General features: G+C 41.3%; 1 protein-coding gene across 1 annotated transcript in view; it reads right to left on the reverse strand.

The window, feature by feature from the left end:
- The window catches only part of LOC140481817 (rho guanine nucleotide exchange factor 25-like), a 60,205-nt gene that overhangs the window by 23,536 nt on the left and 10,023 nt on the right, over positions 1–26,646 (reverse strand). Inside the window, exons 3-6 of the mRNA XM_072578343.1 lie at positions 21,063–21,168; positions 15,513–15,579; positions 13,222–13,325; positions 602–671 (exon numbers count right to left, since the gene is read on the reverse strand). Of these exons, the coding sequence (XP_072434444.1) occupies positions 602–671; positions 13,222–13,325; positions 15,513–15,579; positions 21,063–21,168 (347 nt within the window). The remainder of the gene's footprint in view (positions 1–601; positions 672–13,221; positions 13,326–15,512; positions 15,580–21,062; positions 21,169–26,646) is intronic.

Raw genomic sequence — 26,646 nt, forward strand, 5'->3', positions numbered from 1 at the left:
CAGTGGAGGCCAGGACACTAAATGTCTTTAAGGCAGAGATTGATAAATTCTTGATGTCACAAGGAATTAAGGGCTACGGGGAGAAAGCGGGTAAATGGAGTTGAAATGCCCATCAGCCATGATTGAATGTCGGAGTGGACTCGGGCCAAATGGCCTTACTTCCACTCCTATGTCTTATGGTCTTATGGTCTAAGGTGGGAGAAGAAAGATTTAACAGGGTTCTGAGGGGCAATATTTTCACACAGAGGGTGGTGTGTGTATGGAACATGCTGCTAGAGGAAGTGGTGGAGGCTGGTACAATTACAACATTGAAAAAGTATCTGATGTGTACATGGATAAGATGGGCTTAAAGGACTATGGACCAAATATTGGCAATGGGAGTCAATCAGTTTAGGATGTCTGATTGGCACAGATGAGTTGGACCGAAAGATCTGTTTCCATGCTGTATAAATCTATGACTCTGTAATTGAGAAGTTACTTTGAGGTAAACCACAATGATGTCAGTTCTATGATGACAAAAGAAAAATTGTCACATTATGACATTAAATAAGCCAAGTTGCTATTTTTATTCAACATTTTGATGTAAACTAGAAAATCTTACATGCTTGATGAAGAGCTTTGCCAAATGTTCTGGCTCCTGAAGACATTTATCTAATTGCCCTGCAAAATAACTGCAAAGAAATATGAACAGATATAATTCCAAAGCCTTGTTACAATTAATACATATTTTCCTTTATCACTTGAATATTGAGTCACATAACATAATCAATCACTTAAGAACTGTAGAAAATTCTTTGCGTCAGAATATGGAGTACATACTCCAGGGATATACTATTTAGAAAATAATCCAACAGGCCAGTTGGAGAAATGGCCAACATTTGTGAATATTAATAAGTACTCACCAAGTCTCCTTTGATAATGTCTTCCAAAAGAACACCTCTAGCTCCTAGAACGACAAGGCTGATGTATGGAAACTTATAAATTCTCCTTCAATAAGCTGCTCACTGACACCCAGTTTGGGTTCTGCCAGAGCCACTCAGCTCCTGACCTCATTACAGTTTTGGTTTAAACATGGACAATAGAGCTGAATTCCAGAGATGAGATGAGAGTAACTGCTCTTGCCATCGAGGCCACGTTCGACTGAGTGTGGCATCAAGGAGCCCGAGCAAAACCCCATACAATGGGAATCGATGGGGAAAACTCTGTGTTGGTTGGAGTCATACCTGGCAGTTAGAGGTCAGTCATCTCAGCTCTAGGATAGTGTTCTACAGTTCCACAGGGTAGTGTCCTCAGCCCAACCATCTTCAGCTGCTTCATCAATGACCTTCCCTCCATTATAGGATCAGAAATAGCAATGTTCACTGATGATTTCAGCACCATTCCCAACTCCTCAGACACTGAAGGAGTCAATTTCCAAGTACAACAATATTCATAGTTGGACTGACAAGTGGCAAGCAACATTCACATCATGTAAATGCCAGGCCATGAGCATCTTCGATTAGAGACAATCTAACCACTGTCCCTTGACACTCAATGGCATTACCATCATTGAACACCCCACTATAGACATCCTGGGGTAACCATTGACCAGAAACTCAACTGGACTTGCCAATTTAATATAGTGGTCTATAACAGTAAATCAGAGGCTCGGTATACTGTGGTGAATAACTGACCTCCTGACTCCCCAAATCCAGTCCACCACATACAAGGCACAGTCAGGAGTGTGATGGATAACTCACCATTTCCTGGATGGGTGCAGCTCCAACGACAAAGCAGTCTGCTTGATTGGCACTACAACCACAAACATCACTCCCTCCACCACTGACACTCAATAGCAGTAGTGTATATTATTGTCACATTCATAATATTTTGTTAGACATGCTAAGGGATGAATTTGTTCTCTGTCAGCTGCCTGATAGCAAACGTATCTGTAGCCTGTGCAGAATCCTTTACTTAACTGATTGAGAAAACCTACACACATATTCAGATCATGACCATTGACTCTGTCTACCCATGAGAATCATTACAGCTTGTGTAGAGCTGTCTGTAGTGGTACTATATATATGATAATTCCCTTGCCCCCCTGCATTTGGAACACCCCTATAGTTTGATCAAACTGCTGTTAACTAGATCTCTAATGTGGAATTTGGGCTAGTTACACAATATATAAATATTTTTGCCCCCAGGATTAAGGATGGGGGAGGGCATATCCATGGGACAGATCAAAGTTCTATTCAGACCCCAGATCCCCTACATTCTAAGCTCTAAGAGGAACTTTATCAAGTTCCATCATCAATTGTATGACTCTCGGGAACAGAAACAGGTTTTTCAACCTAACCAGTCAAAACATTATAAGAATCTCCTTCCTTTTTCATTGTACTTATTCTTGTTTTAGCATAATTCCTATTCTAAACCAAAGTGACTGAACACTATGCCAGAACAAATGCAATTTGTACGAATGGTTGACACAAAACTTGGAAGTACTGTGAACTGTAAGGAGGATACTGATAGGCCTCAGAAGAAACTATACAGGCTGATGAAATAGGTGGGTGCGAAATTTAGTACAGAGAAGTGTGAATATATGTTGTTAGAAGAATGAGGAGAGGCAACATGAAAGTAAAGGTACAATTCTAAAAGGGATTCAGGAGCAGAAGAATCTGGGAATATATGTTTGTAAATCATTGACGATGGTATGGCAGGTTAATTAAGTTTTTAGTAACACATGTAGAATCCTAGGTGTTATAAATTGTGCAATATAGTGTAAAAACAAAGAAGTTATAAGAATCTATATAGAACATTTATTCAAATTATTCAGTATTGACAGCTGACCTCAAAGCTAATGTAGAGATATGATTGCAAGGTGGCTAAGGCTGGAGACTGAATATGCAGGAGTATTTGACATCTTATAAGGATAAGTAGAAGGTGTAAAGAATAATAGTGGGGTAGCTCTGTTAAAAAAGGACAGGAAAGAAAGTATAAAGAAATATTCGGATCAAGATGTGGAATGAATTTGATTGGAGGCAAGTAATTGTAAGGGAAAAAAGTTCACTCAAGGGTACTATAATCCATTTGACAGTAGCCACAATGCATAATAGATTATAAATAAAAAAAATGTGGACCTGTACAGTAGATACTGCAATAAATATGGGTGATTTTAATCTTCTATAGATAGGACAAATTAGACTGGTGAAGATAGTTTGGAGGATAAAGTCATTTGCTTCAGTCTTAAATGGTGGACAGGAAGAGAGATGGAGTTGTTGGCTTGAAATAGGGCTCATGGCATTACAATGAATTTGGTTTTGCTAGTTGTAGGAAATTGCTGCTCATCCAGATAAAAAGTCTGACAATTTGAAAGGCTTTAACTGAGTTGTTGGTGAGGTAGGTGGGATATCATTCATGTGAAACTTGTGTTTTTGAATAATGTTGCTGAGTGATAGATAAGAAATAGAAGGCAGCCAATGACAAAGTCATGGGGGAGCTCGAGGTGTAATGGTGAAGGACTGGGAAGAGAACACAATGCAGGTTATTCTCTGGTAATGATAACACCTGCATAGTTGAAATGGAAACAGCTTCCAATTATAAACACAGCACGTAAAGAAGTAATGTGCAATATTTTCCTACATTTATAGTTAAATAATAAGTATAGAATACTGTGGTTTACTTTGAACAGGAACACTCTTACATTCATGTAATGATTTTGATGAATTACACATAATGTGCAAGAGTACTTCAGCATAATTATTTGCATGCTTTAAATTGCTCATATTAATCCAGATCCTTTGTACTGCTTGGTGGCTGGCAAATGTTTGCACTGAGGATATGTGATCTGAATATATAAGGCTGGATCATAAATGGAGGTGCTGATTGGAAGGAGGAAGAAAGAAAATCAACATTTATAAGGCACCTTTCAGATCCTCCCAAAATGCGTCACAACCAATTAGATCCTTTTGAAGTGTAGTCACAGCCAATTTTCTCTCTAATTTTCTTTCTGACTGTGGGGGCCTCTGAAGCTCATGTGTGGCAATGACTTCCTGAACTCATTGCTGTGTGGAGAAATATGATAGAGCAACTTGTACACAATAAAGTCCCACGGACATGAATTAAATAATGGACTGTTTTAAATGTTTGTCAGAGGATCAATGACTGGGGCACCTAATAATTCTTCTTCAAAAATTAGTTGAATTCTTAACATGCACCTGAGAAAACCATCTCATTGAAAAGGTTGCAGCTTTGATCATGTAACGCTCCTTCAAATTACAAAAGATATTGGCAACAGGCCTTCAAAAGGCAGAAAATACTTAGAAAAGATTCAAAAATTAGAATAGATTATACTTTCAATTAAACAAAAGCTAAATTTGTACATTATATCACAACCATTATTTCATAATGTCAGCCTCTGAATCCACAGAGCAAAATGAAAGGATCATTATGCAAAAAGGAATATACATTCAGGCTTAGTTAAACTAGGAAACATAAAGTAACTGAAAAAGGAAAATGACAACTTGGAAAGTAACACTAACACTACAAATGGCCCCAATAATGACACCAACAATCTGTGTCTCAATCAAAGAGGGATATCTACATAGACCAATGGATTCCATAAATTTAATCTGACTATGGTGGTTCCTACGTTTAAATATAGAATGTATGTTATAGATAAGAAACTTATGTGAAGACTTAAATGACTGTTGTCTATTCTAATTCATTCAAATTCCCATTAATAGAAACTCCAATAATTTTACCTAATACTCAGTGCCTAAACTTGTGATTTATTTGTTATATTGTCACAGCTATTGTTAACTTAAATTAATGCATCTTTATGTTTGTCTTCATGTTTTTGAATGACAAATAGTAAATTGCTCATAAATTAATCCTGCACGATGACCACATGGTTTATTTTGGTTGGCGTAACTGTCATTAAAATTAGGAGGAGATATCTTTTAAAACCTGAAACATATCTGGAAGTGCAGGTAACCTGGGAGAACCTCGTGATTGTGGTGTAAGGATCCAAGCATTGTTGCAGTATGCAGTAAAGAGTTGGAGAAAAGGGAGGCCAATCAGGTCTTAGATCATGTGCCATGATCCAATCATAGAGTGGAGACAGGCAATTAGCTAGAGGTAAGGAGGTTAGTCCAGAGGACTAAAAGAAGCATCCTTCTTTTCCTGGACACCAAGCAATGCTGAAAAGACACCTACATGAAGGATCCCATTGTTCTAATCTCCCTTATAAAGCTGAAAAATGTTATATGCAAATAGAAGGTGAAATAACTCCATGGAGGCCAGTATCCTGTCACCAAGTCACCCTTTATTAACATGTGAAGAGTCCTTGACACTGAACCAGCTTCCTCAGAGCCAGCTGTCAGAGTGAATAGAACCTCTGACACTCCTGTTTATATTTGTCAGCCAGGGCTCCTTGATTAGACCAGATTAACAGTTCCAATCAGGGAATATATTCTATGAGGTCCACCTGGCTGACCTCATTACAATCATTACACCCTCTCCTGAGTCTGAGGACATAGGCTGATTCTTTTTGATACTCCTTCTTGAGTGTTTTAGCACTGAGTCAGGTTCCTCCAACGCTGCCTCAGATATGGGCAGAGTGTAACACACAGTAGCTTTCTTCTTATGCCCGGAGTATCTCAAAAGAAATTAATTCTCTTCTTCTGGTGTCAAAGGCAGTGACATCTGCCACGTCCATCTCAGATTCCAAAGTATCTTCAACACTTGACAGAGAGGGCAAACCCATAGGTTCCTGAGCAGTCAGAAAGACAGTCGAGGATCCGGGCATGTTTTCTCCTGAACTGTTTGTGAGTTTGCAGTTTCCTTATTGTCTATGTCCTTGTTCAGGACCGTTGCATCTATCCAAACTTTATACATCACTGAACCCACCTTCACATTGACCATGCCTTTTACTCATGCAGGGGTTATCTCGTTGCTCCTACACCAAACGTCTTCCCTGAAATAAACTTTTCTCCCATTTAGCGGAGTCATGTGCTCAGTATTGGTGCTCCTGATTCAATTCCCCCCCATGACAGCTTTGGGAAGATCAGATTTAGCCTGGTCCGGCATCTTCTTTCCATTAGCAACTCTGCTGGAGCTAACTCTGCAGTTGCATGACAGGTGGCCCCTCAGTTTTGTATCAAGTGAGGCTGTAGGCTATTTCTTTAAGCCTGCCTTCAAAGTTCGGACTGCTCTTTCTGCTAGATCATTGGATGAAGAATGGTATGGAGCTGTCCTTATATGTGGAATACCATTCGACTTTATGAAACACTCAAATGCCTTGCCAGGTAATGATGGCCTATTTTCTGTAGCCAATAGACCCTGTCATCGAAAACCATGTCTAGTTTGTGGAAAGAATGCATTTTCTTTTCCAGGCAAATGACATTGGGGCAGTTGAAAAGCAATGAATAATTCTCCTGACAGCCTGTGGACACACAGCTTTATCGAATATTAGGAGCCTAACTTTCCCTGAGCCACCAGATACTAAAACCTTTCAGGAGTTGATGTATTTAGTTAAGGAATACCATGACCCCAGTCCTCCTCTAATTATGAGACATTATTTGGTTTTATTCAGCAATTCAAGAACCAGGGGTATCAATATTGGGATTTTTAACAAGATTAAGATGACTGGTAAAAGCACATTGAACACTTAATAAAATGCTGAGAGACCATTTGATATTTAGGATTAATGATGTAATCGTGCAAAAGCATCTACTGGCTGAGGCCTAACTGGACTTCAAACAGGCACTATAACTGGCTTAAAATATGAAAGCAAATTACTGCGGATGCTAGAATCTGAAACCAAAAGAGAACTGGCTTTATCATTGGAGTGAGTGAGCACATGTGTTTGAAGATATTCCAAAGGATGTGGACACCCTCGAAGTATGAAGGAAGGCCACTTGAATGAATGAAATTGCATAGCCTCAGTCAGGACATATCCTAAACAGAGGAACTCGAGGTCAGCCCACAGAAAAACCCCAAAGCAAAGCCAAGCCTTAGCCAAACAGTTAATGATTTCTTCAGAATCAGGCCAGCAAGCCATTGTCGGTATACGGACTTAAGACAGCAAAAAGTCCCAACTAAATTAAGTAAGAGAGATCACAGGCAGGTATGCAGGAGAGCACTCACCCTCGAAAGGTCACCTACATCTGGCTTGGAACAACTAAATTGCTTAGCAACATCCAAATCAGAAACAAACAAAATATATGTTTGGTTAAGTGGTCACTTGGTTCTAATGGAGCTTGATACAGGTACAGCTGTATCAGTGATTGCAGAGCCAATCTTTAACAAGATTCGCTCTGGACTCCAACTCTTAAGTTTGCACAAGACCTCAGCTAGACGAAGAACCTATAATGGGGAACCTTCGCAGATTAAGGTTACAACTTTGGTTTCGGTCTCTAATGAGAAGCTGCTGGTTCAGTTCCCACTGATTGTAGAAATTAATTGAGAAAGATTCACCTAGATTGGCTCCACATTTTTCGATTAGAAAATGGCTGCCTGAATGAAGTACTAATTCCAGAAATTATTCAGGAAGGTCCAGAGACTATCAAAGGAGCCAATGCCACCTTGCATGTTGACCAATTCCATGATTCTAGAAGGCCCGCCTAGTGCCATTTGCCTTACATGCAAAGGTAGAGATAGAAATCAGAAGACTGGAAAATGAAGGAATCATGAAACCAGTCCAGTTTATGGAATGGGCAACACTGATTGTGAAGCCCAATAGGTTGGTTCGCCTTTAAGGGGATTTTAAACAAATGGTAAACTGCTTTTTGTAGCTGGATAAATATCTAATCCCTTGCAAAGAGGACTTGTACACAAAGCTGTTGGGAGGAGAGCTATCCTTCATGACAACTGTCCTCCTGGACATGAGCCATATGTACCTGCAATTATGATTAGATGAGGATTCCCAGAAGTATGCTACAACTAATACCCATAAGGCTTTGTACCAACGTACAAGACTGCCATTTGGGATTTTGTCAGCCAATACAATTTTTCAGCAGAAGTTGGAAAACACTTTGTCCTACTCCAGGTCGGTATTTATCGAAATGACTTGCTCAGAAGAGCGAAGATCAATAAAGAGCATTTAGAGAACTTGTATGTAGTCCTTAGATGTTTCTCCCAGCTGGGTGTATGGTTTAGAATGGAAATATGTGTGTTCCAGCCACCCCATGTGACCTATAGTGTAAACAAGATTGGGTTAGACCCATTGGAAATAAAATGAGGGTGATAAAAGGTGCCCTGGCTCTTAAATCTGTACAGGAATTTTCTTAGGCTGGTGAATTATTACAGAACGTTCATACTTAACCTGGCCTCCGTCCTGGTATACTTGCATCAACTCTTTTAAAAAAAGGGTCAGCATTGGAAATGGTTGTGTAGCCAAGCCCTAGCTTTCAGGGAAATAAAGAAACAACTATCATCCTCGAAGGTGTTGGCATAGTATGATCCCAAGCAATATCTGGTATTGGCATGTGACATTTCCCCATAGCTCTTTGAGGTAGTATCAACTTATAGGTGGCCAAATGGAGAGAAATACTCAATAGTGTATGAATCCAGGACTTTGGCTAATGCAGAGTGTAGATATGCCCAGATAGAGAAGAAAGGTTTGGCAGTTATATGTGGAGTCAGGAAAGATCTGATCCTGGCAAAACTGAAACAGCTGGTGGTGATAGAGAAACCAAAGGATCCAGAACTGAAAACCTTTTTGGACCTGGAGAGTCCAGATTACAGTCGAAGATGGCATATTATTATGAGGAGCAGAAGTGATTATCCTGAGCATTGGTGGGGCAATGCCCAGGAGTGCCAACGAGGACACAAATTACTGTCAGCAACTCCCCAACATTCGTGGGAATGGCCAAGTAAACCCTGGACTTGCTTGTACCTGGACTGCGCAGGTCGTTCTCAGTCATTGTGGATGTCCACTCAAGGTACTTGGATGTGCTCAGAGTTCATTTGTCTAACATGGGGACAATGATAGAAAATTGCATGCATCTTTTACAATACAAGGACTCACGGAAATGTTGGTCACAGATAATGGGCTATAGTTTACCAGCAGAGAATTTGGGAATTTCCTGAAGTCAAATGGCATTCAACCTATAAGGACAGCCCCATACCAAGTCAGTTGGGAAAATATGGTAAGGTTGAAAATATTTTGCTCTTGAGATGAGATCAAAGTCTGATTTTACACACAATGTTTTACCAGCAAAATGAGAATCTCACAACTGAGTGACAAGGGCCCTAATTGCTTATATTTACTTATCAGTACCTATTCTTGCCTCATTTATACACAAGTTGCTATGCTCCCAGCGAGCGGAGAGAAATTAGACTGTGACAATTCCTGATCACAGATGCATAATGAGAAGTGACTGCCACCACACCCAGGGTAGGTGGGGTAAGTGTTTTTTTTCCCGCCTGAGTGAGCAGTTTCCACATATGAACGATACAAGGCCCTTCAAGATGCAAATGCTTTAATCAAGCACTAACACACTGCAGTTTACAGACACCAGTAATATAGAACTCTGCATGTGAACACATGTAATGATCAATGATGTTGAATATCAATCCTGGCCACAAGAAAATTTGATCATGTCATTTGGCCTTTGCAGATTGATCATGGTCATCTCTGTGAAGCAGAAGCAGTTAAAGGGGACTGAAAAAGCATCATATACAAAATACATTTCAAGGGTATGGAGCTGCTTTCCTCTCACCTGGAAGTATTTGACAGCATGTCCTTACACACAATACTGCATTTCTTGGGTGATGTGGGGGCATGTGGATGGGATAAGTTTTCAAAAAGCTTACTGAACTTACACTCTCCTACTGTACTTGCATGACATGGTTTGTCTATATGTCAAAGGTTGATGGAATCCTATGGCCCTTTATTTTGGAGACTTCCATGTCATGCTGTATCAAGGATTATGGTAGCTACTCATTTGCGAGTGCAGCTAATGCTGCCTGTTCACATTACCAAGGAGCTATTGTGTTTCTCTCTTCCCCAAATAAGCTAATTAGAGCTGTGACAAAGGATCCATCCACTGAAAGGGTTATCACCACTATGGACAACAGAAATGCAGAGACGTAGAAGAGGAACACATGCTTCAGCAAGCCCAGGACCAGCAACAACTTACAGCTTTTGTCGAACTGTCTCCATGTGAAGAGGTTGCAGCAGAGGGGCAGCACAGAATGTGGCAAAGCTACAGGAAGTCCAGAATCTATTGTTCATGATATCATTTCCATCAGATGAGCAAGATGCAGTGCCTGTGCTGAGTATGGATGTCCCGGGATACTGTAACAGCACTGGGTCATCTGCTGGAACACAACCTGCAATCTGAAGAGGTGAGTGACCATCCTATGTCACTGGCCATTGAGGTGACAGCAGCACTTAACTTTTATGTAATTGACTGTTTCTGAGGATCCACTGGGATGTATTGAGGATCAGTCCTCAAACTACAACTGTATCAAGGTTGATATCACCAAATTTGTGACACTATGTCATCTGTTTCCCCATGACAAGGTCAGTGCTCAGCCTGGACAGTAAACATTGCTGATGTACCTGGCATCCTCCAGGTACAGGGCACTGTAGACTGTACATACATTACATTGAGAACACCTTATCATAGTCAAAAAGTGTAGTGCTGGAAATGCCCAGCAGGTCAGGCAGCATCTGAGGAGCAGGAGAGTTGACATTTTGGGTATAAGCCCTTCATCAGGAATGTTGGGGGAAAGGGGGATGAGAGATAAATAGGAGTGTTGGGGTAGGGGTGAGGGTTGGGAGAAGGTAGCTGGGAAGACGATAGGTCGATGCAGGTGGGGGATGATGGTGATAGGTCGGAGAGGAGGGTGGAGCGGATAGGTGGGAAGGAAGATGGACAGGTAGGGCAAGTCAAGAGGGCGGTGCCAAGTTGGAGAGTTGGATCTGGGATGAGATTGGGGGGGGAGGCGGAGAGGAGGGCTGGGGGTGGGGGTGGGGGGGAATAAGGAAACGAGTGACGTTGATGATACCTTGTCGTTGAAGGCTCCCAAGGTGGAAGATGAGTGGCTTGGATTTGGCGGTGGAGGAGACCAAGACTTGCATGTCCTTGGTTGAGTGAGAGGGGGAGTTGAAATGGTCGGCCACAGGGCAGTGGGGTTGTTTGATGCATGTGTATCAGAGACGTTTGCTGAAACCTTCAGTGAGTTGACATCCTGTCTCCCCAGTGTAGCTCACTGAATGTCTCAGGGAGAAGACAACCTTCCAACTCAGCACCCTCTTGATGGATGTGAATAGTGCTGTTATGTCAAAGGAGACCATTAGGCAAACAGACAGACAGAAAGCCTAGCCACTCTCACCTACCTCAGAGACATCTTGGAAATGACTGCCAGACTACTCAGACTTCTTGGCATCATGATAGCTCACAAAATCACCAACATACTAAAACAGCAGCTAATGAACTTGAAAGACCCTTTACAGACAACAAGCAAAACTAATGTCACTTACAAACTACCGTGCAAGAACGGTAACAAACACTAAATTGGACAAACAGGCTGAAAATTAGCCACCAAGATACATAAACATCAACTTGCTACAAAACGTCATGACCCAATCTTGCTTGTATCATTACATACAGATGAGGAAGGACATCACTTCAACTGGGCCAACACATTCATCCTAGGACAAGCCAAACAGAGACACATGCGAGAATTCCCAGAAGAAGAATGGCACTCCAACTGGAACTCTATCACAAACACATTGATTTGGATCCCATTTACCACCTGCTGGGAAGAACAGGAAATGACATCACCACAGGAAATGACATCACCAAACCAAGGAAACTTAAACACATAAATAAAAAGTGGGCCATACCACCGGTGCTTCACTGGAGGCTCAATGATGATGTTATTTAGTATGGTGAGGAAACGTTTGAAAATGAACCTTCCAGATCAGTGAGCAAACTTACATCCAGAACCTCAACCTGAGCAATAAATCTTCTCAAAACTCATGAGTATAGTCAATGTTGAGCAATGGTTTAACAATACTTTGTGGTATCCAGTATTAGGTGATCTACCTGCTTCATGGTATTGGTCAACAGAGTTGCTCAACCCAAGTTTTATTCTCTTTTGTCCCTTCCCTGGTCCTGCAAATGTATATGGAACTGACCTTGCCTGTGTAAAAATAATATGTTAATCAGTCTACCTTGCAAAACCCCATCGTATCAATTCTGTTATTGTCTATTTAACGTATGCTATGTTGCTTTCTTATTTCCTTATCCAATTGAAATGCAACATTTCCCTCAGACTACTAAACAAGATGGGACTGATTTGCACTGTTATTTGATGCAAGTGTTGCAAGTGAACAGTTTGGAAATAGTTGTAAGAAAAGTGCAGACATCAAGAGTTAAATTAGGATAGTTGGTTTGGTTAATGTTGTAAACGTTGAAGGTAGTCATAATCAAGGAGAAATATTTAAGTTTTAAAAAAAATGTTCATTCATGTGACATTGGTGTTCATGGTGAGGCTAACATTTATTGCCCATTCCCACTTTCCCTGAAGGAGGCAACAGCGAGCTGCCTTCTTGAACTTCTTTAGTCCTTGTTATGCAGTGATATCCACAGTGCTGTTTGTTAGAGAGTTTATTTTGTTGGTTACCAATCTTAGGCTTTGAAAACACAAGTTCAGTATTGCCTAACCATAATTTCCTGATTTACTGTTTTCTCCTTTTCATATCAAAGGATTAGATAGAGTGGACAGTGAGAACCTTTTTCCTCAGATGATGATGGCTAGCATGAGGGGACATAGCTTTAAACTGAGGGGTGGTAGATATAAGATAGGTGTCAGAGTTAAGTTATTTACTCAGAGAGTAGTAAGAGCGTGGAACACACTGCCTGCAACAGTAGTAGACTTGCCAACTTTAAGGGCATTTAAATGGGCATTGGATAGGCATATGGATGAGAATGGAATAGTGTAGGAAAGATAGGCTTCAGATTGGTTCCACAGGTTGGCTCAACATAGAGGGCCTGTACTGCACTGTAATGTTCTATGTTCTATATCAGTTTTCTAAAATGCCTAATTTGTCAAATGACTAAAAGGTGACTGCTAGCTGTGTCACTATGTGAAGAAAGTTTTAAAATCTTCAGAGAAAGAGAAAATATTAGCAGAGAAACATTAAGAAAATGATTAGAAATTCTCTTCACAAACTCTTGATTTTGTTTCTTTAGCAGTAACTATCTAAGATGGCTACCTACATACTTGTTGTGCCATTCGTAGATCTGTTGAAGATTTCCAAAAATGATTTTGTCTTTTCCTTTCATATCATCAGGAATTCCTTTCTCTTCCATTTTTTTCATGTAACCCTAAAATGTCAGAAATATGCAGAAATTTGGTGTCACAACCGAAGTTTCCTATAATTATGCCATGCTAGTACAATTATTATAATTTCTTACAAATGCAGAAACTCAAATTAATACAAGTCCTGAAAATCATAGAATCCCTACAGTGTGGAAACAGGCCATTTGGCCCAACAAGTCCATACTGACCCTCCAAAGAGTATCTCACCCAGACCCACTCCCTTGTCCTACTGCTTTACATTTCCCCTGACTAAGGCAGGGTCTACACATAGTGTCTACACAACCCTAAACACTATGGGCAATTTGGCATGGCCAATTCACTGAACCTGCACATCTTTGGATTGTGACAGGAAACCGGAGCACCCAAAGGAAACCCATTCAGACACTGGGACAATGTGCAAACTCCACACAGACAGCTGCCCAAGGCTGGAATCTAACCCAGTCGCTGGTGCTGCGAGGCAGCAGTGCTAACCACTGAGACACCGTGCGGCTAGTGTTAAAATCTTTAGGTCTGCCCCACCAACACATGTAGCAGAGTAAGTGCCACTGCCCAGACTCTGCCAGAATTCGGATATTAGACTGGTCACCTAGCTTTCGTATTGCTGGTTGCTGCCCTTAGGCTTCAAGTGCGGGATGACTGCCTGGGTCCCCTTTAAATGTTCAGATTCTACAGCCTTATTTCAATCATTCATGGGAAATAGACATCACTGGTTTGTTCAGAGTTTATTGCCCATCTCTAATTGTCCTTGAGAAGATGGTGCTAAGCTGCCTTTTTGTCCGCTGCAGGACCCGGTAGTCCCACTTCATCAATGGTCTGGCTACAGTATGCTTCCTGACATTATCATCACTACGTAGATTTGATTCAGATGTGGTGAATCCATTTGAAGGAATGCTTTCCTGCTGGCCCTCTTCCCCATTCCAACATTGGCAAGTAGGAGGAGGGCAAAAGTTTCTGGGCCTTGGTCTTGGCTATACACAATATGACTGAAATACAATTGATCTTTTGTAATTTACATCACTAGAGCAAAGGCTGTAGGGCATGAGGTGTAAATTTTCTATCAATCTTCTGATTTCCCCTCTAGATGGTAATACTAGATGAGCCAACTCTCAGAGTGAAACCTTATTTGGTAGATCTTAACTTTGTTTTTTAGGTCAGTTACTGAACACATTCACAGAAGGCTACCCATGTAGTTGTATCACAAAGAATAAAATGTTTACTACACAAGAAAAGGAAATGCGAAAGATATTTCACAAGACATATGAAAGGTTGGAAAGACTCATCACAGATATCAGAAAAGGATTCAAATTAGCACTAATCCTATTATTGCAGTAACATCCTTCCAAACACTCAGACTTCAGAGTTTCTATCATCTTGACACTAAGGTTCAGACTCAGACTAATACAGCTACAACCAGTTTTCTTTCAGTAAATTTCTGCGCATTCATCAGATGCTTTCCCTTCTCGTCTAGTGTCTTCATCTGAGGTACCTAAAATAAAATGCAAACTAAACTCACGGTGACTTTAACTTCAGAGCAATTACATGAGTTCCCTATATCCAGTGTCCAGTAGTCCGTCACTCTCTGTCATACATCACATTGGCTAATAGATTTTTCTAGATTGTTGTATCTTTATTTGTATGTCATTGGACTTCAGTCACTAAGCAACAGCACAGTATTTTTTTTCCACCTTTTTATGATGTGTTAAATTGTTTTAAACTTCATTAAAATGCATGTTCATAAAATAGACCTCCAGACATCTCATTATCAATGCTCTGAGTTCCCACTTAAACTCTAAAAATGACTAACCATATCTGCCTTTTCTTAACACACAGAATACAAAATATGATTTAAACTTAAAGTTAACATTGTTCTTAACAGCCAAGGTTTCTGTTAAGAAGGTTAGAAAACTTTTTAGCCAGTTGCAGGTGCAATCTTTAATATCCTGTGGGAAAACTCCCTAATGTGCCTTCTCCAAATTTGAGTGGGATCTATTCAAATGACTCTGAATCTGGAAAATGGGTTAGATTTGGTGAGCAGTGAGGAGACTAATATTGTAAGTGAAGTCTTGCCACAGAGATGCACTGTAATAAGAAAGTGTTGGCTCCCAAATCACCCACCTGGATGAGAGAGCTTCTCACCATGAATATTATTAAACTTACTCCAACTTACTCTAATTAGATCCGATTCATCTTACCTCAACCACAGCTCCCAAGTCTTTAACATAAATTTTCTCTGTTTGAACAAGTTCATTTAGGACATACCTATAAATAAGATAAAGAAGAAAAAACTAAATGTAATAATAGTTAAGAGTTCTCTTTGGAACTTAAGAACAAGGAGCATGCCCTCTATCCCCTTGAACCTGATTCACCGTTCAATAAGATCAATCTGATCTGTAATTTAATACCATGGGTGGAAACCTTTGCTCCAACTGATGGTGAGGGTAGAGGCAGCAATGGCATTTTATTAGGTAGAATGGTGGCATACCAGATCCCCGCTACCATTCTCCTGCTCATGTTGCTGAACTCCCAACACCCATTTCCCAATAGCCCCCACCCAATGAAGCACCCCACCTCCACATTACTGTGGCCCGGATTGCTCCAGAGACCAGTGACTCAGGAGCTCAGGTGAATGTTCTCCCTGCAAAAACTATGGCCTCCTCATTGGCACAGTGAGCATAAGAGATGCTGGCCACTGATAGGCTGGCAGTTCTCACTAGGCAATATTTGTGTGAGGAAGGTCTGGTGGTGGCCTTGCTGATTTGCTTGAGGGTCAATTGGCCTTCCAATAAAGCAGGTGCCTCTCAGGCTGTCCAACCAGCAGGGCGAAACCACAATTCAACATTGTGCCCCATATCTTTCATTAATATCCATTAATATTCTTTTGTTAATGGAAATCTATAATCACAGATTTGAAATTAACATTTAATTGAACTGCTATTTAATAGATGAGAGTTATTTTCCTTTGCAACCAAATCTTTTCTAATTTCACTCTTGAAAGACATGCTGTGTTGTTTGTGCCTAAGCAGAATCACAGATCTTCCAATCAGTAAGAATTACTTTTCTCTATCTTCCCTTTCAGTCTCATTAATACCTCAACACTTCCATCATGTTAATCCTGAGTGTTATAAATTCATGGAGCACAATCCTAATTTGTGTAACCCATTCTTGGAAGTTAATCTGCAGAGTCTGGGTATCATTCTGGTAACTTTATACTGTGATCCATCCATTGCCAATATATCCTTGCTCTGCTACGGCATCCAGAACTATGTTGTGTTTTCCAATTTCATTGACTCTTGCCTGTCACCTGGAAAAGCCTAACAAACCACTTGGTTGTACTATAAATATGTGCCTAAATAAACCCCTTCGGTATCGGGACAGTGATGGTTCAAGGAGGCAGTTCACCATCTGTCTTATTTAGGAATGGGTAATCAATACTGGCCTGGTCAGTGACATCACATCCTTTCGTGAATCAAAGAAAAGCTGTGGTTTCACCAGCATTTCCTATAACTGCAACAGAGTTTCCAACCCAAATAAAGACATAAAATGCTAGTGAAACCCAACAGGTCTGATAGCATTTGCACAGAGAGGAACAGAGTTACTGTTTTGAGACAAGTATGAGTCTTCTTCAGAACTGAAAGGAAAGAAAATTATTTTTTTCTATGATGTTGAGAAAGGTGAGGAAGAGAGGGGTGGGAGGAACAAGTGAAACAGATGGTGATGGTGTCCAGAGCAAAAGACAAGAGGGAGCGCATATTTTATTTGAGGAGGGATAGAGATGAAGAAAAGATGTTCATGGTAGACGTTAATGCCAAAATATAGGTTACTTTTGCAGAGAGCAAATGCATACAAAAGGCATGGCAGGAGAGAAAGGAGGTATTATAAAAATGAAGGACTTTGTTAATTGTCTGAAGATGTTGAACTCAATGTTAACTCCTGAAGACTATAAAGTGCCTAAGCAGAAATGGGTAGCTGTTCCTCCAGCTTGCATCGTGCTTCACTGCAGCAGGTCTAGACAGCAATGTAAGTGTGACAGCAAGATGGTTCATTGACATGGCAAGCAACTGTCAGTCTGGCTCATTGCTATGGACAGAATGGAGGCATTCCACAAAGTGGTCACCCAGTCTGCATTTGATCTCGCAGTTGTTAAGGACGATGCTTAATGAGCAGCAAATACTGTGGGCTCAATTGAATGAACTATACATAAATCACTGATTCACTGGGAAGGTGTGTTTGGGACTTTGGATAATGAGAAGAAAAAGGAACAAGGACGAAGTCATTCCTCTGTAATGTACTATGAGGGTAAGATGATGATAAGGTAATGAGAATGACTGAAGAGTGGACCCAGGGTGTCACAGAGGGAGTGATCCCAACAGAATGCTGACAAGGGAGAGAAGGATGTGTTTGGTGGTGACATCCTGCTGGAGGTGGCTGAAATGATGGAGAATGATTCTTTGATTGCAGAGACTGGTGCAATGAGAAGTGAAAGTGAGGGGAAGCCTACTGTTGTTCTAAGAGGGAAGGGAAGGGGTGAGTGCAGAAAATGTGTTGGACAAAGGAAGACATGTTGGAAGCAATTTCTAACCTTGTTATTCTAGTCCTCAGATTGTAATGGACAGAATTCCATTTGTACAGTCTTTTTGTATTATCCCGGACATTTTAATGATCTGTGTACATGATCCCTACATCTCTTTGGACTTCCATAGTTTCTAGCCTTTTACTGTTTAGAATGGATTCTGACCTATCATCTTTCAGGTCAAAGTGAGTGCTGTCATAGATCCTTATATTGAAATTCATTTGTCAAAGTTTAGTTCATGATGAGCTTGAACCATTCAAAGGTGTCCAATTTTACTTTCGTTTCTGCTTCTAACAAATTCCAATATCAGATGTTGGACTAGCTAGTCTATAATTCCATTGTTCCTTGCACTTTTCTTAAATAGTGGAGTTACATGTCCATACTTCCAATTAAAAGGACAATGTGGATGGCACAAAGGATCAGTGGTTAGCCCTGCTGTTTCACAGCACTAGGGACCTGGGTTCAATTCCACCCTTCGGCAACTGTCTGTGTGGAGTTTGTATGTTCTCCCCGTGTCTGTGTGGGCTTCCTCCCACAGTCCAAAGATGTGCAGGTCAGGTGGATTCACCATGCTAAATTGCCCATGTTCTACAGGGATGTGTATGCTAAATGGATTAGCCATGGGAAATGCAGGGCTAGGAGGATGGGGTGAGTCTGTATGGGATGCTCTTCAGAGGCTCAGAGTGGACTCCATGGGCTGATTGCCCTGCTCTCGCACTGTAGGAATTCTGGGACTGGTTCCTGACTTGATCAGAGTTTGTAATGTCAATGTCCTCATCTATTTGTTTCAAATTGAGCCCCAGAGATTTGTTGAGCTATTGTACAATTACATCCTTGATTATACTTCATTTGACTATGTTAAGTTTTGTCTAATGGTGTCCCCAACACTGATTTAAATGTTAGCGTTCTTGCCATGTCTTACATGCTATTTTCTTCCTCAACTACAAATGCTTATGCTAAGGGCTGAACCATACAGGTTTTGGCTAAGTTGAGTTGGTGGAGTGATTCTCGCTGTAAGGCTGAGTGAGTGTTCTTGTCATATGTTACAAAACTTGCCACATTAGTTGGCATTTCAGCCCTTATGGTGAACAGGATGTTCAGACTATCTTATGACAATTGGTTTCCAGACAACTTGCCACTTACATGTAGATCCTGGAATTCCCTGGCATTCCTGCCATATTTAAAAGGCCTTTGTGCACCTGGACAAGCACTGTCAATCCAGAGCTGCCTTGCCCAGTTTCTGACATTGGCCCTGTAGGAGATGGCAGCCAAGGGGATATTGGTGCCCTTATTTTATGGGTATGGTCCTGGAGATCCTGCTGGACAGGATGGTACACAGGCAGGTCTTCCTTTTCTCCCAGGACCAGAGGTGGAGATAACGATACCCAGACCACACCCATCTGATCACCCACATTACTTCTTAATTCACCTCACAAGTATGCAATTTCCCCATTTTCCTGAAACTAGGTATCGAAAATCCCCGACATGGAAGTTAGAACAGGTATCTGCGATTCTAGCTTGCTGCCATTCCTTTGAACCTCAATCTTGGACTCCTGGCACCAACATCTCAGGGTTCACTGTGTGGGCAGCAACTGCATGCACCTTACATCCATAGACCTTGTCATCTGCCATATACCGGCCTCACTGCACCCTCGTGGCACCCTTGATCTGCTAACAGTGTGTTTCTCGCACTTTGGAGCACATTGGCACGTCTCATTGGAATATTGCAACAAGAACTTGTGAGAGCTTAGACAGTCACCTAGATCATGGATTGGACTAGGCTGCATTTCAGGGCTGCTCACTCATTCATTTTGATGCCCATTTCTGCTCTGCCTTGCCATAACATTTTACATTTTGTCCTCTCAACCAGATCTGACAGAGTCTTGGTTTTTCTGTCTTGACTTTGCTTTCAATGCAGGTACAAAACCTGACAACTAGTCATTTAGATTAACAGTGATCAGTCAAAGGAGTGGACATGTATCCTGGCACAGTATGTCATTATCAATCCAGGAGCTTGAGCAAGGTCAGTTAGCTGCTCAGGGCAATCAGGGTCAGTAAAATATGAAGAAGCAAATGTGGGCACCCCACCACACGGCTTGACTCATTCTACCCCATTGTGGGCTGTTTTTACCTGGAAGTAGAGAAGGGAGGGCTTGAATGAGAGAAGGCTGGTGTCAAAGCTGTTAGTGTTAGTGGAGGTGGAGGAAAGGTTGTGAGGTGTTCTGAGTTAGTGAGTAGATAGCTCAGTTGTTATTATGTAGAGTTTGTGGTTTAGGGTTTGGGTGGGTGACAGTGAGTGAGGGAAGATGTTGACAATAGTGACAGTGGTGGAACATGAGTCTTTGTGGGAGATAGGTACAGTAACAGAGAAAGAATGAGTGTGAAGTAACAGAGAGAAGACTGGGGGACACTTAGCCGCAAAGTTCATTCACCCTCTTTGTCCACTGCTGGACATTCCTCCAGACAGTTGAGTCTGCATTAACTGGGTGGCAACCTCTCACTAGGCTGGAAATAGTAGGTGTTGTGGAGTCCTCTGTCAGTTCCTGGGAAGAGGACAGGATGATGCTCCCAACGGCACATCTATTCCCCCTGTCTGCAAAGCGGAGAGCCAACTTTTCCCTATTGGCCATTTCTGGGGCAAACATCTCAAATTGTGCTGGACAGATCAAGACTGACAGCACTTTAATGGGTGCACAACAACCTTTTAAAGGTGACACTAGCATCAGGGATAAGGGAATATCTCAACAGGGACAAACACTTCCACTGACAGAGAGTAGGAAAACCAGGCAAGTATTGATGAGGCAGGTGCCATTATGAGATGGCAGGATGAGGTGAGTTCAAGGAGATTGCATGAGAAATTCACTAGGCCTCACAGAGAGAAAGCCTCTATGAAACTTGACAAAAATGACACGAAGGAGAAAGTGAGGACTGCAGTTGCTGGAGATCAGAGTCAAAAATGACACTAAGCCAATTTGTGGTAAGATTCGACACAAAGGATTGAATTTGGTTCAATATCAGAGACTGTATGCTGCATTTTCTTCGTGTCATTTGAAATGGCAAACAATTACATCTATCCAAACATATTCATCGCATTTAGGCAGTACAATGTTAATATTCAGTTAATATTTACTGTTGTATTTCACTTAGAAAGTTATAAAGAAAATTAGTTTACTTTCTGCCTTTAAGTCCTTTGGCTTGTTGTTCTTCATTATGATCACCAGGTGATGCTGAAGAATTCATTGAGGAATGATGGAGATACAGCAGTCTGGTTCCAGAATCTACAAGAGAATGAAGATTCATATGAAAAATTTGTCCTATTTTAATAAGAGTGAGCAATAACTAGATTTTTGATTTCTGCATGTGGGCCATATTGAAGATTCCTGAAAGTGGGCAGAAGGATTACTTATGTTATTACCCAACTCTCTTCAATTATAATGCATAGAAACTTGATATTGTCTGTTCAATATAATGATATTTACATGCAACCTTGTTCATTGGCTGCACACGTCAGCATTGGCCTTATATTGCTATTTGTTAGCACCACTTCAAGCTAGTTTGTACATTTTAAATTGATGACATAATTGAGAACAGTAACATGCAAGAGTCAACAAGGCTGATAATGGGAGACAGCGAGTACCAAGGTTTCTGAGACTGTGCCAGAAGTGTTGATGGAATCAATGTAAAGCTGAACCATTAACTTCTATCTTTGAGGACATCTTTGGGTGGTACGGGTGGTTGCAGAAGAACCTCTGGTAGTATTTCAATTGGAGGCTAGTAGGACCTATTAGCCATCTATGTCTGTTGCAAAGGTTTTTCTCCCAATAACATTGAAGTTGTGCCTCAGGAAGGTTAATGATCTTACAGTAAGATCAAGTAAGGCATCTTCAAATAACAGCCTGCTGACTGGACCATCACTTGTCAGATACATAGCAAGCTGAGGCAGCAAGAACTAACCAAAGGAAGAGAGAGTCACTTGCACTGTCAAACCCTCATTAAGGAAATAATACTGACCATGTTGGGAATGGCCATTTTTAAGATTCTTCCATGGTGAATGTTGAATCCATCAAGGGTGACAGCATCTTCTTGCCTAATTCCCTTCTCATGTTCCATTTTCCCCTCATATCATATCTGCATCTGAAGTACAAGCTGCAGAAAGTAAACAGGACTTCTTGCTTTCCTCCTTCTGCTCACCCACAACTTTATATCTCTGCCCTTCTACACTCACATACTAAAGAACTATCCAACTAATAGAGGAAGACTAAGAAAACAGTGTTGATGCAGACAAAACCATCATTGATCTTGCAGCAAACAGCTCAGATATTAATGTAATGTATTATGGGGAGGGTTTGTAATATATTATTGCTTGGAAACACAAGTTCTAGGGTTTGTGAGGAGCCTCCATGTTGCTCAACGACAAATAAAATTTCAGGTCATAATCCATGGACACCAGTCACATGCATCCCTCTTGGACGGTCATTAGCATTCAATATTTCTCAACCCCTCATGATCCATAGGTGTATCTCAGATATACTTGCAGGACACTGAGGAAACACAAATAATTAGGAACCTGTCCATCTTGGTCTTAGATATAGCCAAGTTACTGAATGTCTTTAAGATAGAGATAGATAGGATATGGATCACTAAGGGGATCAAGGGTTTGAGGAGGCAGGAGGATGGGGTTGAGAAACATATCAGCCATGATCAAATGGCAGAGCAGTGTCAAGGGGCCAAATAGCTTAATCTGCTTCTATACCATATGGTTTTATTTGCATTGCAAATCATAGCAGCAATTAGCATTGAAAAGCAACAGCAGGGGTACTTTGCACACAGGGGCAGAACTCTCAGGCTGCATCTCAGGGCTGGTCTCTTGTCACTCACTCACTTTGCACCTGCCTGCAGGCTGGCAGCATCCACTCCTTGTCTTGCCGTGCCATACAGTGCCTGCTAGTATAATAGCACTTCTGTGAGAGCCAAAGGTGTACAGAGGTGCTCCTACGTGCAGGCAGTTAGACAGGCTGCTGTCATGCTTGTTAGTAGGAAACTGTTCAGGGTTGTGGGGGTGGGGGGGCATCTTCTTGTACATTATACTAACATGGCTATGTAATACTGACAGCTGCTTGCACAGCAAATACATTGCACATGCATTCAACCAAATGGGCATGTTGGAAACTGCGTACGGACTTGTCCTTAGTTCAGTTAAGGGATGTGTTGGGGGTCATTGTAAGTCAGTGTATAGTTCACACATAGATCAGTGCCTTGGCTCACAATCAGGATAGCTATCTGACCGCAGTCCATCCTGTTGGGAGAGCAGCAACAATAGATTAACGGTTCCAGAGTTGTGGGGAGGGAACCAAGTAAGATTGGAACAAGGGATGTTCCACATACCCCACAAAGTGACTGGCATAGCTGAGGCCCATGAGGGCACCCATAGCTACATCTGTGACCTGAAGAAAGTAGGAGGAGTAAAAGGAGAAGCTGTTCAGAATGAGAACGAGCTCGGCCAGGCAGAGGAGGGTAGTAGTGGACGGGGGACAGTTCAGACCACTTTTCCTGGAAGAAGTATAGAGCCCTGAGACCATCCTGATGGGGGATGGATCTATAAGGGAATTGCACGTCCACGGTAAAGAGGAAACAGCTGGAGCCCGCGAACTGGAAATTCTGCAACGGATGTAACATGTTAGAAGAATCACGGATGTAAGATGGGAGGGCCAGGGTGAGGAAGAAGTGTCAAATCGAGGTATGAAGAGATAGATAGTTCTGTGGGGCAGGAGCAGCAGAAACAATGGGTCTGTCTGGGCAGTCCTGTTTACGGATTTAGCAAAGAAGATAGAAGTGCGCTGTACAGAGTAGGGGGACAATGAGCTTGGTGGCGGTAAGGGGGAGATCACCAGATACAATGAAATTAGTGGCCATCCTGCATACAGTAGCTTGATGCTTGATGGAGTCATAGCCAAAGGAGTGATAGGAAAAGCTGGCACTCTGCCTTTACAATGTAGAGGTCAGTACGCCAGATAACAACAGCTTGAATTAATGCAGTCTCATTATGAATGATGGTACTTGTTATTCATATATTGGGTGGCTTATAACTCCAAATGATAAGATATACAAAGCTTTTCTTTTATTAAATAGGGAATGTTTGAAGAAATTCATTTACAGTTTTGTTCACTTCTGACTTGCCATCGGGATATCTGCTGTAAATTTATTTTCAGTTTAGTATTAAAACACACTGCAATAAAACTCAATTGTATTTTTAAAGTTAGAGTTAGGAAGTGAGTACAAGCTTGACTGTGAGAAATCACTTTTAAACGCAGATTGGATGAATCTGTGACATGGTCGAAGCAGGACGTTATTATTGCTTTGTAACAGGAAAATAATTATTAATGCCTCAAAGGGGCCAAACAAGTAATGGTAACACTTGCTGAGGGAATTTGTAATTGTTTTCCCTTGTTTACTTCCAAATAAAACAAATTCTCCAATGGATGGATGAATATATGGGTTGCCAGAAAGCTGAGAGCTGTCTCCATCACTAGGTCTGGATATGCAGTAATTTACGTGAAGTTCTGAAGTAGGAAAAGAGATAACACCAAACCAGTAACATTAGTTTATTGTGATCCTAGACAGTGAAAGTTTTAGGCTTGCTCCTATGCTTACTGGATTTGCACACAAGTGATTTCCAGAAATAATAAAGGCTCACTGTATGTGGAAAAGACTACAATTGTTTCCATTTTGCTGTGTTCTAAATTGGGATGTCTTCCTCTGGTACATCCATGATATCATCAGTGCTGCTTCTCTTGTTCTGAACTAGATAAATTTGTTTATCTGTTTTCATTTCTGGGAAAGGACTGGCCACTGATACCAGTTACAAATCAACTAACTCTATGGTTACCTTGACTATATGTCCTCACACTCTGCTTCCTATAAGAATCCCATCCCATTCTCACAGTTTCTCCATCACTGTCACATCTGTTCTGATAATGTCAACGTTTACAAGGGGAACTGTGAAATGTCCATTTTGTTCCTCAACTGAGGATTCCCCACCAACATGGGGGGCCTCAGCCGTGTATGACTATTTCTCAAACATCTGCCCAACCCTTTCTCGTCCCACCCACCACAATGATATGGTTCCTCTGGTCTTCACTTACCACCCCACCAGCCTCTGCATCCAAAGAATCATTAACTGCCATTACCACCACTCCCAGCAAGATGCAATCACCAGACATATATTCCCCTCTCTTGCCAGCTTTCCACAGGGACAGTTCCCTTTGGATCATCCTAGTCCACTCCTGCTGCACTCCCAAAGAAGCCCACAGTTCATTGTCATCTTCCTATGCAACTGTGGAAGGTGCAACATCTGCCCATTTACTTCCTTCCTTCTCACTATTCAAGGTCCCAGACACACCCTTCAGGTGAAGCAAGAATTTTACTGCACTTACTCAATCTAGACTACTATATTCACTGTTCATCATGTGGTATCCTCTGCCTTGGGAAATGAAACACAGGCTGGGTGACCATTTTGCAGAACACCTACATTCTGACCACAAAAAAGATCCTGACACTTCAATACACTACCGTGTTCCCTGGCCAACATTTCTGTCTCAGGCTTGTTGCTGTATTGCAGCAAAGCTCAGTGCCAGCTGGAAGACCCACACCTCATTTTCCACTTGGGCACCATGCAATCTTTAGGAATTAATATCGAGTTGAATAACTTTAGGGCCTGAACGTCTTGTCCCATGTCCTTTACCCATCTTTCAGCACAATGCATTTTTACCTACTCATGGTCCCATTTTCAGTTTTTCTCCTTCCCTGGCTTACCATTATCCATCCCTTTATTACTTGTCTTTCTCTCCCTCTGGGTTCTGTCTCTATCTATCCTCTTATTCCCTTACCGCGTCCCCTCCCAACACCCCACAACCTGCATTCAGCATACATACCACTCTTTCCTAGCTACTATAGTTCTGATGAAAGATCATTGGATTCGAAACATCAACTCTGATTTCATTCCACATCTACTGCATTTCTCCAGAAATTTCTGTTTTTGTTTAATTGTTCAAGCTATGTGTCCAATCATTCAATGTTCCTATTTCTATACTAACTTGCATGTGGTTCAGAGAGCAATCCTGAGATTACTGCCTTTGAGGCACTGCTTTTCAGACTATCACAGGTAGACAACCCTTTATCCGAAATCCCGAAAAAGCTCCAAAGTCGGAAGATATTTTTGTGAAGGCTTTTTCTCATTGACAAAGTTGTTTGGCTTACAAACAGTTAACCCAAGTCGACACCCATTCAATGTGTGTCACTCAGATGTGACGTGTGGGGGCATGGCCCAGCACTGGCAGGCCTCAATTTTGTTTCAGGGCCGTTTTACTCACAGGAAGTCTGTTCTACGGAAAGACTTTAAAAAAATTTCAACATCGAACTGCCACTTATTCTGAAATTCAAACATTTCTGAATTCCGAAAACCAGCTGGTCCCAAGCATTTCGGATAAAGGATTATGCATCTGTACCTGGCCCCCAAATTCAAATTTTGGGATCTCATTTCTCTTTCTACTTACATCATTGATACCAATGTGGACACTGACATCTGGTTGTTTATCCTTTTTTTTATTCATTCATGGGATATAGCATCGCTGGCTAGGCCATCATTTATTATCATTCCTAATTACCCAGAAAGCAGTTAAGTGTCAACAACATTGATATATCACATGTAGAGCAGGTCAGGTAAAAATAGTAGTTTTCTTTATATTAGTAAACCAAAT

The sequence above is a fragment of the Chiloscyllium punctatum genome, chromosome 10 (assembly GCF_047496795.1).
Source record: "Chiloscyllium punctatum isolate Juve2018m chromosome 10, sChiPun1.3, whole genome shotgun sequence".
Lineage (NCBI taxonomy): Eukaryota > Metazoa > Chordata > Chondrichthyes > Orectolobiformes > Hemiscylliidae > Chiloscyllium > Chiloscyllium punctatum.